The sequence below is a fragment of the Populus trichocarpa genome, chromosome 7 (genome assembly GCF_000002775.5).
Source record: "Populus trichocarpa isolate Nisqually-1 chromosome 7, P.trichocarpa_v4.1, whole genome shotgun sequence".
NCBI lineage: Eukaryota > Viridiplantae > Streptophyta > Magnoliopsida > Malpighiales > Salicaceae > Populus > Populus trichocarpa.
In genome coordinates this window covers 15,414,559-15,431,689 of record NC_037291.2, presented here as the reverse complement: position 1 = coordinate 15,431,689, position 17,131 = coordinate 15,414,559, and the positions used below count along the sequence as shown (strand labels likewise).

The following is a 17,131-nucleotide window of genomic DNA, read 5'->3' as shown; positions in this document are numbered from 1 at the left end:
TTAACAAAGTGAAAAAGGGCCAGAGGCCCACCTGGCCTGATAATAAAACCTTGACGAGATAAAACAGCAGTTGGGCTTATCCTTCCCTTCTCCGTGAGTCTCTCGCTCTCTCTCAACTGGAAGTAAGAAAGAGCCTCTGCTGCTCCTGCTCTAATACCTTATCTATAAGAACAAGAAGGAGGAGGATAAAAGGCACAGCAAGAAGAATAACCAGTGAATAAGGTAAGCACCAACCCGCTACCAAGTTTTGCAAGAAATGACAGTATGCTATGCCTTTTGAGCTTCCATATACATCAATCATGGTGATGCCTTAATCTCAATATTAGTCGAGTTCTTTTTTTTCTCTTATGAATTATTTTCTTGATATTCTCAAAACCCATTATATAAAAACATAAAAGCATTTAATTTGTGCAATCATTTGAACTGGATATGGTTCTTTGAACTGGAATTTTAGATTTTCCTTTCTTATTTTTTGTTGAAATAATGTGCAGGAATGGCAGTACAGCTCCACCATTTGCTTTCACCTATTAGAGATAATAAATTCAAAGACTTTCCTTCATTTCCTTTTATCACTGCTCATTCCGAATACAAACCAACCACCTACACTGAGGTTTCTTCCACTTGTTCTTGTCTCTCATCCAAGTTTTTAAAGTACCCTTCTCAGGTATGTTGCTTCTCATTTGACAATTTATGCTACTCATGTTCATAGTTATCAAATCTTCTTGTCAAAACTTTTGTTTCTTATAGAGATACTGAACACTTTTGTTTAATAGCTACATGGTGGTGGTTTTCAAAGTAGTATTAGTAGAGCTTCCCGAAGAGATGAAAGAGTCTTGTCTGATGATGGGAAGAAAAAACGACGAGAAGAATTTAGTGAGAGCGATGATGATGATGATGATTACTCGTCGATAAAAGGTAAGGTGAATGACCCCTATCTTATGGATGCTGAAGAGAGACGGGAGTGGAGAATGAAAATTAGAGAAGTGATGAAAAAGCATCCTGATGTGGATGAGGATGAGGAGCTTGATTCTGAAGAAAAGAGGATGAGAATGGAAAAGCTTTTGGCTGATTACCCCCTTATTGTGGATGAGGATGATCCTGATTGGCCTGAAGACGCTGATGGGCGGGGCTTCGGTTTGGATCAATTCTTCAACAAGATTACTATCAAGAATAAGAAGAAGGATGATGATGATGAGAATTATGATAGTGATAAAGAGATTGTGTGGCAAGATGATGATTACATCCGTCCAATAAAAGACATTACCACTGCAGGATGGGAGGAGGCTGTATTCAAAGACATCAGTCCTTTGATTGTCTTAGTACATAATCGCTATAAAAGGTTGGCTTTGGTTTTATTCAAGTTGTTTGATGCTTTACTCAAGCTATTCGCCTTATTCAAGTTGAAATTCTTAGATTGTTTTTCAGTTTTCTATGAAGGTACACCATTTTCATGATTGTTTTTTGCATCATGGCTTCATTTATTAAAAACAAAGGGCTTGTTTTTCATTATTCTATGAAGGTGCACCATTCTCAAGTTTGGTTTCTGCATCGTGGCTTCATTTATTAAAAAAAGGGTCCCTTTTTATTCACTTATTTCCTTGCCTTGTTTAGGAGTGATGCTTTAGATTTCCCGGTGGTCAGGTAGTGTCATTACAATTAAGTATTGTAGTAGTCATTTACTGCTAGTTCTATCAGTATGACTTCATATATCTCTGGTCTCTTTTGGGAAACACTGAGTTTTTCAGGTGCTTTCTTTGAAATTCCACATAATTTCTTGGCCTATAAAATCCACAAAATGGTATATATCAAAGCGCAGTAAAGTTCCAGGTTTGGGGAATGCCTTAGGGTCAAGATTTTATTGTTGGCTTTGCTGGGAAGGAAATGCTAGAAATGATAATGGCTTGAACTATTTGTATACTATAGATATCTTTTCCTAGTCCTGTGAATTCCTTCATGATACTAGAGTTTGCACTTTCAGTCTGCACATTAATGGCTGGATCTATGACACATATAAAATAAAATTGCTGTTAATTTCACCTAAATTTATGGTTTCCCCAGACCAAAGGAAAATGAAAATATTCGAGATGCACTGGAGAAGGCTGTGCACATAATTTGGAATTGCAGACTACCTTCACCAAGAGTAAGTAGAGCCTTTAATTATGCACCCTTTACCTTTCCTCCCTCCCTAGAGATCCTTATCTCAAAATTTTAATATTATATTTGCATATGACACAGTGTGTTGCGATTGATGCTGTTGTTGAGACTGATTTGGTCTCTGCTCTAAAAGTTTCTGTCTTCCCAGAAATTATTTTTACTAAAGCAGGAAAGATCTTGTACCGTGAGAAAGGTAATTCCTTAATCCCAAGAAATTGTCAGTTCAATTTCTTATCTCATTTTCAATATATGACTTGAGAACTTTAATATTCTTCTTCTTCTTCTTTAATTGGTGGTGCAGCCATTCGAACTGCAGATGAATTTTCAAAAATAATGGCATACTTCTATTATGGAGCTGGCAAGCCACCTTGTTTGAATGACATTGGAGATAGCCAGGAATTGATCCCATCTGTTCATGTAAGCAGCCAATCGTTCTAAAATTGTAGCTGTGCTGTAAATATTGTAGGGGTGCAAGTTTTCAATAGTTAGTGATGGTAAGATAGGGTCTCTGAGTTTGCTTTTTCACAAGAACTGTAAGGGATGTGTGTAGGCAGAAGGTGGTAAAACTAGTGCTTTGTTTGTAAGAAAAGTGTAGGTGGGTGGAGTGCAAAGTTAATTAAGCCAACTGATTTTCAGTCCTTGAGCACTACCTCAAAGCTCTTGTCCTTTATTCCTCACATCAAATGAAGGTACATCACGATCGTGAAAGCAAGATAAATTTTAAGTGAGAGATTTAACGCATACGTGCATAATACTGCATGTAGTCTAGAAGTGCTATTGTGACTGCTATTAGTCTTCAGGACATCACTCGTTGTGAACACCACAAGAGCAGAAGGCTTTGTGATAGTGGAAGCGAAAGGCAAAGAGCTGGTAAGTATTGGAGCCATCTAACTTGCACTCAGATACGCCCACAGTTCTCTTATCTTTCTTCTCTTCAAAAACTGTAAGGCATTTTCCTGTAATACGATTCACCCAAAATCTGAATTCTCGGTGGTTTAGTCTCTTTGGTGGATTGATGGATTTCCAATCAGCCTCGCCTAAGCTTTGCAGTGACTTCAATGAACGAAGGCTCACCTTGCCCTTCTTGTCTACAGTTAGATAGCTTTGTCCACCTGAGCATCTGTCCATGTAGTTTCTAAACCTGTGTTCCATTGTCACATTGAAGAGTCTTGTATTAGGCTATAGGCACAATGTTTTCTAGCAAATACTATAGGCCTGGGTAGTTTCCAATCTAGCAAGTTTTTAACATTTTGAGGCAGTAATTGAGCAATGGCTTTGTTTTAAGAAAGTTTGAACATTTACAGTTACCTATGAAAGCCAGAACCTGAACCAGAAGTAGATTCCCAGCCAAAATAAGCGTTGTATTTTGAAGAAGTTCCACCTTTAATGTCTGGTACTGAGTAAACACCTCTGTCATTTGCATCCACATAATCAGACTGCAAGGCTCCTGCAATAAGGGTGTCATCAAATGCTGTCATATGGGGGTAGGCTTCACTTGCCGGACATTTATTTGTGTCTCTCTTTGAACACTGGCGGCAAAGGTTATCACTCTTCAATCCATCTACACGAGAACGAGTCAAAGCCAGGACAAGCAGGACGACAGATAAGCAGCATCTATCCATGTATACAATCTTCGCAATTGCCTAGTATTTCCCTCGCTTTAATTTTCCCTAGCTTGTTGGCGATTCCATATATGAATTACATGGTGACTTATATAATCCCTCAGGTTCTTGGTTTAATCAACTTCCCTCTGTTTTACCATTTGGCTTGTCTATCTTGTGTGGCTGACAACCAGAATACATGACGTAATACGTAGTTGGCTTTGTTCCTTGTGAATATTTTATTAATGTGCGCTTAGATGATAACAACATTGAGTTCTGTTAATTTTGGTCTTGTTAGAACGTTTGCTGTTATTCATTTTATTATTGGAGATCCATGCTGCTTTGTCTTGAAGGTGAGCCAACCCTTTGGCCAATTGGGATTATTCTAGTATTTTTCTAACAGAGAATTTAGGTTAAAGGTTCAACTAGGTGAACCAACTGCATGTAACCAACAAAGATTTCAGAATTTCAGAGTATTATGAGATTCACGACAGATAAATCCTTTTGGTAGATGAGTTGTTAAGTGGTGTCCTTCGAGAATGGAAAGTATTCAGATAAAGCCTGCAAGTAACCTTTCTGTGTCTTCAACAGAAAAATCTGTTGACAAACATAGTTGGGTTACGAGAAGCTAAGTTTAGGCTGGATGTATTGTCTACTAAACTGGGTTGGGCTTTTGACGTAGGTGAGTTTTGATGGAGATGGGACATAACGTCTTAGCTGATCATGACGTTATTAGGCTTTGCAAACTAAACAAAGATTTGGATCACTAATTCCCCGTTGCCGGGCCGACCATACAACAAATCAGACAAACACATGAGAAAGAATTAAGTCTCTCGCATCGATCGAGAAAAGTTGTACGTGAAAAGAACTAGAAATTCTAGTCTTTTATTATTGAAAGAAAAAATAAAAATTACTATTTAGTATTTTAGTCATTAGAAATCATAACTAGTCTCAGAGATAAAATACGAGAACTAGTTATGTAAATGGAAAATATTAACACTCCTAATACGTCTTATCTAAGGTGAGGTGTATTATTTAATTGTCTAATATAAACTAAGGTATTGTTGTGTTTTTTAATTGTTGGTCTGTCTAAGATTTATAAAAAGTCATTCTCAGTAAGGAGATCTTATCTTATCAGGTAAAAAAAACCTAACAATTCTAATGTCAAAACAAAAAGAACTACATTTTTATTTAATATCGGAAATACGTCTTACATATAAGTTCGTAATCTCAGATACTAAAAAATAATATTTTTTTTTGTATTTTTGAAATATGGGCTTAGTTTTCGTAACTTTAATAAATTGGTTATTAAAACCCAAAATTCATGTTAATATATATATATATATATATATATATATATATATATATATATATAATGTATTTTTGTATGAAAATATGATATGAATTATTTATATTTTTTTAGAGACTTGACCATATGCATGAAATCAAGATATTTTTTTTGTTGTTTTTTTTAAAATTTTGCAACATTTCAGAGAAAATTTGGTATTTTAATACCGGATTTGTATTTTTACAGTGTAAAAAAAATACAAACCAATATTAAGTAAAAAAGGTAGGAAAAATCGTGAAAAAAATCACAAAATTTTTTGAAAAGATTTTTGAAAATTTTTGGAATTTTTTGTTTTTTTAATTTAATATATAATAAAATATTATATATTATTATAATTAAATAATTAAATCTATTGGGATGGGCTCGACCCAGTTATGTGGGCTGAGCCTATTCTGGTTGGGCCGATATCAACCCAATGGAAATTGAGCCGAGGTTAGCCTAAAAGAGTTGGGTCAAGATTGGCCCAAAAAAGAGGTTATGCCGATGTCAGCCCAACATATCATTTTCTAAAAAGACTACGTCGAACCTGGCCCAACCATTTTGGTCTAGGTCAGCGTTGGTCTGACCCGGAAACAGTGGGCTCTCCATTATTCACTTGTAGAATAGTGGAGGAGGGAATGGAGAAGAAGAGGAAGAGGAAGAAGAGAGGGGGAAGCTGACCTGGCAGCGAGGGCAATGTGGTTGCTGACATTGATGGTTGCGCACGGTGGCGTTGTTATGACGACGATGAGGAAAATTGGCGGAGAGGAAAGGTGCTACTGCTAGAGGAAAGAGAACTCACGGTTGCTAGGGTCTCTGGTACGATAAAACAGGTGCAGAGAAGAGGGGTCTTCTTTTTGCCTACATCCTCTACTGTTTTTTCTTATCTCTCTGTTCTTTTTTCTTTTTCTTTTTCTTTCCTTTTCTTTCTCTCAGTTTTTTCTTTTTTCTGCTCCTTTGCACCTCTTGGTAAGGGGGTATTTATAACGAGAAGGGGGAACCTATGCCACCCTACCCTTGTCTAGTTACGCCGAAGGGGTAGGGTGGTTGGGCGGCCACTGTGCAGCCACCCCAGGACCGCTCGCAGGGCTTGTTCTCTTTGCACCTTTCATCACAATAGTAGGTCATAAGAGGGGCGTGGGTTGTGTTAGGGTTTTAGGCACATGGAAGAGAGAGAGAGAGAGGCGTTGTAAAAGAGGGGAAGAAAACCTTCTTCCCTTGCCTACAGCCCACGTCCAGGGAAAGAAGATGGTATACAGTATCATCAAAAGACGTCGTTTATTTCTGCCTCTTTTATTTTTAATAACAATAAACAAAACGACGTTGTTTTATACAAAACGCGTCGTTTCATTTAAATGAAATGACACATAAGAAGTCTATATTTCCAAATCAGTCCTCAATTTTTTATTTATTTAATCAAGTCCTCAATTGAGATTTTGATTTTAAGAATTAATTCAATTTCATCCCTGCCAAACTCAAATGTCAACCCTAAAGTTGGCCGCCTTTTTCATTTTGATTATTGATTTTGAATTTGTGCATTTTGCTCCTCAATTGATCAACAAAATTCTAATTTTTTTAATTTTGCCCCTGATTCGATCAATTTTAACCCCTATATCCACGCATCTTTTCTAGTTTGGTCTTTGGTTTTGGATTTCTTCAATCTAATCCCTAATTACTCATCAAACTTCAATATTTATGCAATTAAACCCTTGATTTGAGCAAATTAACTCTTACAAATTTTAATTCGACCCCTAAATTTTAATTTCTTTTAATTGAAGCCCAAATTGACTTAAAAAATCAATTTTCTTGCAATTAAACCCTTCATAAATTCAACTAAACTTTCAACAAAATCCGATTGTGTCCTTAAGCATCCAATTTTGAATTTCTCTTTCTTATATTGAATTTTCTTTGTCAACAAGGCTTTCATCAGTCGAAAATATATTGTCAAATCCTTGTATTTTTTGAACCTCCTTAACCAATCTTTGGTCATTTGTTTGGTGCCATAGTGCCATCTTCTTTATATATATATATATATATATATATATATATATATATATATATATATATATATATATATATATATATTTTCTTCCAATAATTTTTTTTATTTTTTTTTCCTTTCTCGTTTATACGGGGATCCAAAAAATAGATAACAATAAAGTCCATGACCCTTTCTTTTATGGTCCAAATCTGGCACTTTCATCTGTTTAACAGTATGTTTCTCTCTCCTAGACTAAAGTGGTGTTTGTTTTTGCGGCATCATGTTTTTGAAATTTTTTTGTTTTAAATTAATGTTTTTGGTATTTTAAATTGTTTTAATGTGCTGATGTAAAAAATAAATTAAAAAAAACATTTTACAAGCAAATTTTTTTAAAAAAAATAATCATTACTGCAATATCAAACAATATCTAAATTGTGTTGACCATTTCTTCAATCAGCCTTTCCCTATCTCAAGATCCAACCAACCTTCAATTTTCCTACCAACCAGTGAGAGGAGTGAAGAGAAGAGATACCATGAGAGGGTTTATTCCATAAGTATATGCTTCCCAAGGGGAATATGCCCAAGGATATATATATATATTCTTCATCAGAACTTGGAACCAATAGACATAATTCTGAAATCTAGTGAATTTCTCTTCTTGGATTTAAGTTTATATTTTATTTTTTTATTTTTTTTGTGCCAAGAAAGCTTCGCAATGCCTAAAGGCCACTTCTTTTACTTTATTTTTGCAACCATGAATATATTTGTTGATAGTCATCTAGTGAACATTGAAAGTCATATTAGATGACCATCAACGAAAACATTCATGATATTGCAATATGCATATGCAGTTCTCAGAACTATACTTGGAGGGCCGCTGCAGCTGCAATGGATTCAGTGCTGGAAAACTTTAAAGAAGGAGAGCAAGGTGTAAGCTGTACCCTTTTCTTTAATTTCTAGTTTTAGATTCCTTTTGTTTTCTGTGTAATTTTCCAAGCCTTGATGAATGGATCATTGTCACGTCACACCCAATCAAACAAAGGAGATGAGCTTGAACATCACCATAACAAAGGTTTTTTATCTAGATTTTTTTGTTTTTCATTAGTTGGGATAATATTGTACTGGCATTTGAGCTGTGTTGCAAAGGCGTACGCTTCCTTTCGTACCCTGATGGGACCATGTCTCGGGATTTTGTTTCTCAAGTAATAAGATTTGAAGAAGGATACATTGTTTCATGGAAGAAAATTTGGCTAACTTCTTGGGTCACTCGTGGAAGAAGAGCTCTGCTTCTGCAAGGTGTGGTGCAAAAAATCGTTGACTCGTGTAGTTTTGAGAATCTGAGCAGCTTCGGGGTGAATGCGACCAGCATATATCACAAGGCTCTACCCCCCCCTGATCTTACAGTGCAAAATAAATCGTTCTTCAGGATAGGAAAGATAGATTTGGAGGCTGGAAGAGTTATTTAACGATCGAGATGGCAGAATTATGACTATCAAATAGCATAACAGAAGTTAAGTGCTCAGGAATTACTCTATTCGCGTTTGATTATTGTCTTGGACATAGAAAATCTGTTTTAAAAAGATAAAATAAATAAATAAATCATTCTATAACTTTCTCAAGACCATGTCTTTATATTCCTTCACTTGAATCAAATATATTTTTGTTCTGAAACACTAGCGAAACACAACCGGCCCTGGCTAAAGAATGCTCAAGAGATGCCGCCATTAAGGTACTGTTGCATATTTGGAAACTAACGTGTATGCATGTTGTTACCAAGATAGATGATCAGTTCCTTTCTCAGATTAATCGAACTTACAGACCTATGATCAGGTATTGAGAAAGTAAATTAACCATTGATGGGCAACAAAAATCAAAATCCAGTAGTAAGTAATGTTTCTAGCAGCTAGCTTATACTTACAGTGCAGGACATACATATACTTGTTAGGATTAGCATTGAGTATGTATGTATCTTCTGTTTACAATGTTTCCGAGAATATTAGAATTTGCTACAATTCCTTTGGCTAATCCAGTACGTCGTAGTAGTAGTAGTAATTTTATGTTGCTTGAGGTTTTAAGAACGAAGAATGAGCTTGTAAAATTCTATTTTGAAAGGGTATCAAGTTATAATTGCTAATTACTTATAAATTAATTGTCCCTTCTTTTTGTTCATTTTCTTTCTTGGCTTCTAATTAGCAACGTGGGAAAGAAAGAAAACTTCTGTAATCTCGTCTCGACCCAACCAGTTTCATACAACATGTTTAAACATCTTGGTCATGGTTTGATCATGACTTGAACCTAAGACCGACTCAAGATTGTATGTATATAGTCGGTCTGTTCTCATTCAAATCGAAACGCCGAAGACTTGAGCCTTCTAAACTTGACTGGAATCTGAGGGATAGATGTTTGCTTAGCTAGGTTTGGAGTTGGAGCTTCAAAAGTTTGGACGGAAAACTCAACCACCATAGCCCAAATATGTGCTCCTCCATTAACGAGGGCAGCTTTTTTAGCCTTTTCAAGTCCAGGCACAACCAAACCAAACTAATCAAGACTAACTAGGAATATTTTTCTTGTGCAAATTTTCTTCAAAAAGGATATCAAGGATGGCAATAAATCAGTTTTGATGAATCTCTTGTGCACCCATATCCGATACAATGCACTCATAATTATCAACTATTAACTAAAAAACTAAAATGGCATTGGAGGATTTACTGTGCAAAACGCAATGTAAATCACCTCATAAGGCACAGTGGACAAACTGTTCACAGTGTTGTTTTTTTTTCTATTTTTATTAATTTGATTCTTATTTGATCAAATTATAAGCCAATAATTTAGGGGGAGGGTGTGATTAAAAGACGGAGGACTAAACTAAAAAACACAAAAATAATAAGTAACTTTAATAAGTTTGGGAAAATTTTTTATTGTAATCCCTATACTTTATAAATTATTGATATTGAGTCTCTTTAAAGTTTTTATTGTAGGCCCTATACTTTATACTTTATAAAAAAAATTATTTTAAAAAACAAAATTATTAAAGACAATTAAGTGCATAGCCCGTGTTACAAGCTCAAATATCTTAATCTTAATTATCTCTTGATCAAATATTTATTTATTTAATTAAATATATTTATAATTATTTTGATTTGTGATTTATAATTTTTTTATAAACATGTAAGGAAATGTTGTATGTTAATTTATTTTTTTTAAATAATCTAACCCGAAACAAATCACAAGTTACATGGCTAGTCATCACCTATATATATATATATATATATATATATATATATTTTATTTTTTTTTGAGTTAAGTAAGGTGAATGGCCAGTTACCGCGGACTTGACCTAGATTTTTTACATATTTAAAACAAAACTCGTTAAAATCTTTATAACACAACTTATGAAATCACATCCTAATAAATTAGTAAAAAAAAAGTCTTATATATTTAATAATCTCATTTATATATATATTTCACATTTAAGATATTTATACTATACATGATTTAAGAATATGAAATTATGTAATAAATTATTAGTAATTAATATGGTTTATATATAAAAATCATTCATCATTGCTATTTAATTTTCCATACATTATATATTTTAAAAAAATCAAAAACCGACGAAATTACAAGATAGAAAGAGAGTCATGCAAGTTTCTCTGTTTTTTCCTCACCATAAACAGTACTATAAATGAAGTAGATAAGGTTGCCTAACTTGACTTTTTAATCGCAGGTGTGCTATACACTTTGTAATTTGCAATGCTATTCTATATATATATATATATTGTCCACAGTCACCAATTAAAGCAAATGATCCTCACAACTCATCGTTCACCCCCAAGAATTTTACTCAATGCTTGCTTTCATATGTGCTGATACGTGCTCTCTCTCTATCTCTTTCTAACATGATTTGTGCCAAAGCAACTAGTTAGGGTTGGCAGCATGAAATTAAAAAAAAATCTATTCTTAAAAAGGATAATTGCCTTAAAAACCGCAACGAAAATTGAAGAGTGGAAACGGGAAATATATTGTTTTAGTAGTGAGATGTATATTTATTACCACCTTCTTTCCATTGGAAGAATTAAAGACCAAATCCTTACCAGCAAGCATGCAGCATGCGCTCAAGAACCTTTACAAATCATTGAGCTCGTGCACAACCTTATTTTTATACAGTTGACCTCATCAAATTTGGACGAGAAACATCACAAGAAAAAAAAAAATGAAGGGGAGCAATTTTCAGACAACAGGAATTGAGCAAGACTACATCAAAGATTAATTATACGGGAAAAAAAAAAAAGGGATCAAGATCTTGTGACATTTGATACCAGAAGAAGTTTCATTTCTAGGAACCTGTTATATATCCAATAAGGCTACACTCTTTGGCTCCTGAACCTCACAAGTCTCTTTGTTTGAGGAGAAGCAGCAGCTGTTGAGCGATCTGCCAGCGACGAAAATCCACCTGAGAAATCTCCATGAACAGAAAAATATCTCTGATGACCTTTTTTCTGATAAGTTTTCTTCTCCATGGATGGTTCCAAATGCAGCTCACTTTTAGGTGCTTCATGAACGTAGAAATCCGAGATGTTGTAACCTCGTGCAGCACCGGATGAAAGGCACTCATATTGGCTGCGAGTTTTTTTCTTCATGAAAGCTTTGTAAACCAGAGGAATTAGGCCCTCCATCAAACCACACCTTGAACTTCCTGTTCCGTGTTTGGTTCTTCCCTTTCCCTATGAATGCAACTACAAATCAATTGTTTGAATAAGGCTTGGAGTTATAGACTTTAGACCTTGGTGGGTTTAGTGGTGGCCCTGTTGTGGGGGTGTGAGAGTGATATACCAATGTCCACAAAACTTTTCTCTGATGTGGGGATTAAAAGTCCAACACGTCTAATTGTATCTCAAGACTTTCACAAAGAAACTAAACAAAACTTCCCGTACTCTATAATCTTTCCATGAGATCATCATTATCATTACAACAAAATAGAGCCAAATCATGTATAGAGACTGAATTATATCATATTATAAAAAATAAAAATAAAAATCCAAGTTCAAAATCAAACAATGGTGATATGGCATGGTATTGAACAAGCAAAATGAAGAAATCTGTCTATTCGAATGCATCAACTATACCTAGATATCCCTTCTACAACTTTTTCTCATTTCTTTATAGTGAGCAAAAGATTAAAGAATCATATCTTCCTTTTGCTGACTTGGTCATGTTGAGTGAGTCCACGCATAAACCATCCAGTGAGGTTTGAATTGGCAAACTCATCTCCCATGACAAAATACAAGTTAAAAACAAACACTCAGGCACAAGAAAGCAGGGACATTTTACTGTAATAAAGAATTTGACCACATACTTCTATTAAACCTGTAAAGGCCTTTTACAACCACCCAACCAGTAAAAATATCCCACCACTTCATATCTGGCTGCTAAGACTATGTTTCGTCTGTCACTTCTAGTTATTACAATAATGATTAGTTATTGTGCTATGATAATCCAAGTTGATTTGGTTGATGTCACATCAAAAAGCTGTCATCTATTGACCATAGGCGGCACAAATGAAGCTTTACTGTCCATTGATTCTGTTAAGCAGAGTGGCCTTAGGTCCTTAATGCATAAATTTTTTCACCACAATCCGTAGATGATCATAGCCGGCATTGATGGGTGGAATAATTAAACAAAATGTTTTATATGCCTTAGTTCTTGTTTACCTAATCATCATAGGAGATGTGGTGATGGTGACTTAGAATAATAGAAGCATATATAAGAGTACTCTGGGTTTTTCTTTTTCTTTTTCCTTTTTTATCTTAAAACAACATAAATGATTACTAAATACTCCGTTTGGATTTTGTCAAATTAAGAGGCAAGTATGACCTGCACAAGAGTAATATCTAGAAACCAAATCAGGGACTGTTTCTTGGAAGATTTAACCTGTGATGTCTACCTGACATGGCAACTAACTCTGGATAAGTTTAATCAAATTACTTGCGTTGACAAGCAATGCATATGCACACTTGTATGCATATCTATATGATCTTTCTTGTAGGATCAACGTCTTGAATCTTAGATCAAGACGCGATCTGATTATCCCAGGGGCAAAAGAAAAGGGTAGCAATGATAAAGAGCCTCCAAGAGATCATTTTCAGTTTACTCGGATTCAGTCTACTAGAATGTCAGAGTCCATGTTCTTTATTTAGTTCAAGAACCAAAATTTAGGTGCTCTTTATACATTATCAAGGGTTACTTCAGGAACAAATTTCCACAGATATCCTTGTTCATAGAAGTGATAAATAATTGGTTGTAAGATGCTTACTTCAAGTATTATTGAAACAAATCCCAGATGCATCGTGACATTGTCATTAACTCAATAAGCCTACCCTGCCTATGACATCTCCAGCAATTTGACTAAACAAAGCTGATTACAAAGGATAACATTCAGGTTGTCATCTCCTTGTGAAGCCGAAAATCCTTTTCCCCCCCTAATTGTCATGACCCTTTCTTGTCCATACTGTCCCTCTACTTCAGCAAGTCATACTCCTAAACCTGCAAGATTATTTCCGCTACAATACCCATTGATGAATAAATTCCCGCAATCCATGAGATATAACTCTAGAATGTAACACGTCACGAGATATTTTCTTTGCTGAGTCACTTTCTTGTTTTGGAACTAGCTTGTTCAATCAGGCAATGAAATTTCTAGTTAAAAGCTTGCTTCTACTTGTATCCACACTTTGAAATTTAATATGAGAGCCGTGAAATGGTTACCTCAAATACAAGACTGCCAGAGAGGGTTAATCCAATATTAGCAAATACGCATCTGGTATCAACTTTATCGTGGAGTTGTGACTTCGTACCGGGACCACAGCCCGGCAAATCAATATACTCAGTCACTGCAAGACAAAGCTTATCATTGCCAATCTATTTGTACAATTGGCCAAGAAAAAAAAAAGATGAGAGATGACAGTAAAGGGTTATTAATCTCAGACCTGCTCAAATGACAATGGCTTGCAGAAAAAGCTCCTCTATTTGCTATTCCTTGAAAATGCCACCACATGCTCTTTTCTTCTAATACAATTGCTCATATTTACTACCGCACCATTACTCCAAAGCACATCCAGAGATCATAAATTGGTTGTGTTTTAAACCCCATTGTCATACACCTTCTAACAATTACTCTTCTTCTTTGATTAGCATCGACCTCCAGGCCCAGGCAACTTGCTCTGTAATTTGAACTTTACTAATAATTTTCTGTCCAATTGCTATATTTAGTAATAGCTATATCCAGCATATGTAAGATTCGTTTTTATAGACCTTTTGCCTATTTTGAGATGGCACATCCTGGTATTTTCAAACTGAAAGGGCTGGGCATCATGGACCGTTCATTCATCTTTCTGGCCAGCCAGTAACACTGCACAATCATCGTCAGTTAAAACAGATCTCTCAACCTATGTTTACCACCCTTTTTTTTTTCCTTTGCTATGCTGCTATGTCCCCTAACACCTTCTTTTACCCGTCTTTTAAACTCAGTACGAAAATAAAAGCTATGAACAAGCAGAAAAACATATATTTCAGTGGTCCCCAAGACATCAAATGAGATGTAAACAATTTAGCAATGGAATAAAGAGTGTTAATGGATTTCATATAACAATGAATATCAATATTTAAACTAAGTAAAATCAAGAGAAATACAACTGAAATACAAATTGTGTAACTAGTACAATATCGATCCTTAAGAACCACGTTTGAGCTAAAGCTTGCCAGAGTTTATCTGATTGAATTAAAAAACAATGGAGAGGAATTATACTTGAAACAAATGGTTCTTGTAGCATAGGGTCCAATCTGAATCATCTGAACAAACAAGACCACCACCATCGGTGCTTATGGACTCTGCGCATGAACATGGTGGCTGAGAAGGGAGGCTATCCTTGGTTTTGTCACCTGTTCCCTGTTCCTTCATTACATATTCAGTAGATCCAAAACAGTTAATTGAAATGCGATCAGTTGCTGCATCAACATTGAGCTCAGGACTCTTATGAGATTTTGAGCAATCAATTTTGCAGGCACTGCCATCATGCTCTTCATCAGACAAGTATCTACAACAATCAAATTCATCCATCTCAAAAATACGACTTACCAATCCTTCCCTCCAAGATATTCTCATCTGAGATTGTGATACATTCTCGATTGTAGAATTAGAAAACCAAGAAGCCCGATCGTCCAAAATTTTGTGAAACTTAGAAAGATCGACTGAATTGGAAGGCATGGTCAGAGAATCAAATCGAAAACTTGAATTGGTTGGATCCCATATTGATGCATGGCTCTTGGGAGATAAACTAGTCATCTGAAGATGCTCAGCCACTGAATTGAGTTCAGAATCAAAGCTACATTTCTTTCTATTACCATCTACTTGTAACCAAGACGCGCCAACTCGTCTATCTGAGCTAGAATCAGATTGGGGGGTCTGGATTACATTCCCACTACCCAAGGAGCCTATGGAGAATGGAGAGTTCTCTCCATCTAGGCCACGGCGATTATTCGTCTCTTCTTCTAAAGGTGAAACAGCAAAGTCGTCACATAAAGGAGTTCCCAGAAATCCTTGAAACTCGGGAAGAGGGAGCTCACTGGGAGAAAGCAAAGAAGCACTCCTCCTCCTCCCAGCACTAACAGTAGAGATACTTCTGTTAGCACTTGTATTGCACAAATTCGGTGAAAAGCCACCATAGCCAGATGAAATTGAAGCAGGAGAATTGAGCATGGCACGCACCTCCAATCTCTGAAAACCGCATAACTTGTTTCGAGAATTCTCCTTCTGGTCCTCATCCTCCTCATCGCAGGGTGATAAAAGCCAATGCATTGAAGCTTCAATAGGCAAAGGCAACACAGAAAGAGCAGAATTCTCAACAAGCGCTATATCATTCTCTTGTTCAATATCCTCATCACTATCAAAACTACCAAGTGCTTTAGCTTCTCCACAAGCGAGTATCCCTCTCGGCCTACACTTCCTCTTGTCAGTGACCCCAGACACAACATGACCAGCACCATAACAAGTAGCAGGAGTAATCGGTTTCCCTGTCATTAGCTTCATAGATGATCCACATTGTATCTCTGGTGATACTGAGGGCTGAACTGGAGGTGTCTTGGTATTGCTACTTGTTGATTTTGAGTCAGTATTACAATTTGATGATTTCTCATAAAAATCATCATTCATAACCTTACCATCAGCTCCAAGATTCAAACCAGACCCACTGGCCACTTTACACAAAGGAGTCAAATTTGCTTCACTACCCTCATATACTCCATCAATTATCACCTTTTTCAACTCTCCAGACCCAGATTTCAGCTTATTATTTACAAGACTGCCACTTGATTCCGAAAAGGACGAAACTTTAGCATTAGCAATTTCATTTCTAGAACAAGTGCGTTTCTTACCAGATTGCCATTGGTACAGACATGGAGGATGGTTTCTCTTCACCTTCTCCACCTTTTTTGAAATGGGTCTCTCAAAAAGGTTCTGCCTTGATGAGTTCTCCTTTGGGGGTCTCATCATATCAGGAGCTGACGTGGGGGTTTTTGAGGAGAAGGGCTTTACTTTTATCAGTCTCTGATTATTACTGCTATTATTGAAAGGAGTTTTTGCAGTCCTGGAAGAAGAAGAGTGAGAGAGGAAGAACCTGAGACAGCCCTTAGGAGCTTCAATGGAGGATAAAGAAGAAGCATTGCTGGTGTTATCAATGCTGGTGCTATCAATGCCACCATTATTGAGATCTTGAAGTGGGTTTCTTCTAAAGCTTGGCTGGTGCTGAGGCTGTTTCTTTCTCCTGTGGGTCTTGGTGGGTTGTTCTGGTAATCCAGTTTGGCGTTTTTGCTTGTGGGTTTTTGATGATTGGTTCATTTGGCGAGAGAATTGAACAGAGAGAGTTACAGTTTGAGATCTAACCCTAAAAAGGGAGTGAATGGATGAGTTTTTTTTGGCAGGGAGTTGACTGATTTGATTTGAATTTGAGAGGTGGGGGGGGGGGAGTTTTGCCTTTTTCTGAGTTTAGCCCCTTCTTTTGTTGTTTTCCACTG

General features: G+C 36.0%; 2 protein-coding genes across 8 annotated transcripts; one reads left to right on the top strand and one right to left on the bottom strand.

The window, feature by feature from the left end:
• Positions 1-59: 59 nt before the first annotated feature.
• LOC7459920 (thioredoxin-like fold domain-containing protein MRL7L, chloroplastic) lies at positions 60-4,038 on the top strand. 6 transcript variants are annotated; one of them, XM_024605830.2, is made up of 8 exons: positions 60-222; positions 492-664; positions 774-1,339; positions 2,059-2,140; positions 2,236-2,347; positions 2,456-2,571; positions 2,955-3,024; positions 3,590-4,038. In XM_024605830.2, the coding sequence occupies exons 2-8, from the start codon at positions 494-496 to the stop codon at positions 3,640-3,642; spliced, it is 1,170 nt and encodes a 389-aa protein (XP_024461598.1). In that variant the 5' UTR covers positions 60-222; positions 492-493; the 3' UTR covers positions 3,643-4,038. The 6 variants fall into 6 exon arrangements, with proteins under 6 accessions (XP_024461598.1, XP_024461599.1, XP_024461600.1 ...); XM_024605831.2 differs by having other exon boundaries at positions 3,459-4,038; XM_024605832.2 differs by lacking the exon at positions 2,955-3,024.
• Positions 4,039-11,060: 7,022 nt separating this feature from the next.
• On the bottom strand, positions 11,061-17,113 carry LOC7465608 (uncharacterized). 2 transcript variants are annotated; one of them, XM_002310343.4, is made up of 3 exons: positions 14,050-17,113; positions 13,829-13,953; positions 11,061-13,730 (listed from the first exon to the last, which is right to left on the bottom strand). In XM_002310343.4, the coding sequence occupies exon 1, from the start codon at positions 16,953-16,955 to the stop codon at positions 14,862-14,864; it is 2,094 nt and encodes a 697-aa protein (XP_002310379.4). In that variant the 5' UTR covers positions 16,956-17,113; the 3' UTR covers positions 11,061-13,730; positions 13,829-13,953; positions 14,050-14,861. The 2 variants fall into 2 exon arrangements, with proteins under 2 accessions (XP_002310379.4, XP_024460698.2); XM_024604930.2 differs by having other exon boundaries at positions 11,061-11,787.
• Between the last annotated feature and the right edge of the window lie 18 nt (positions 17,114-17,131).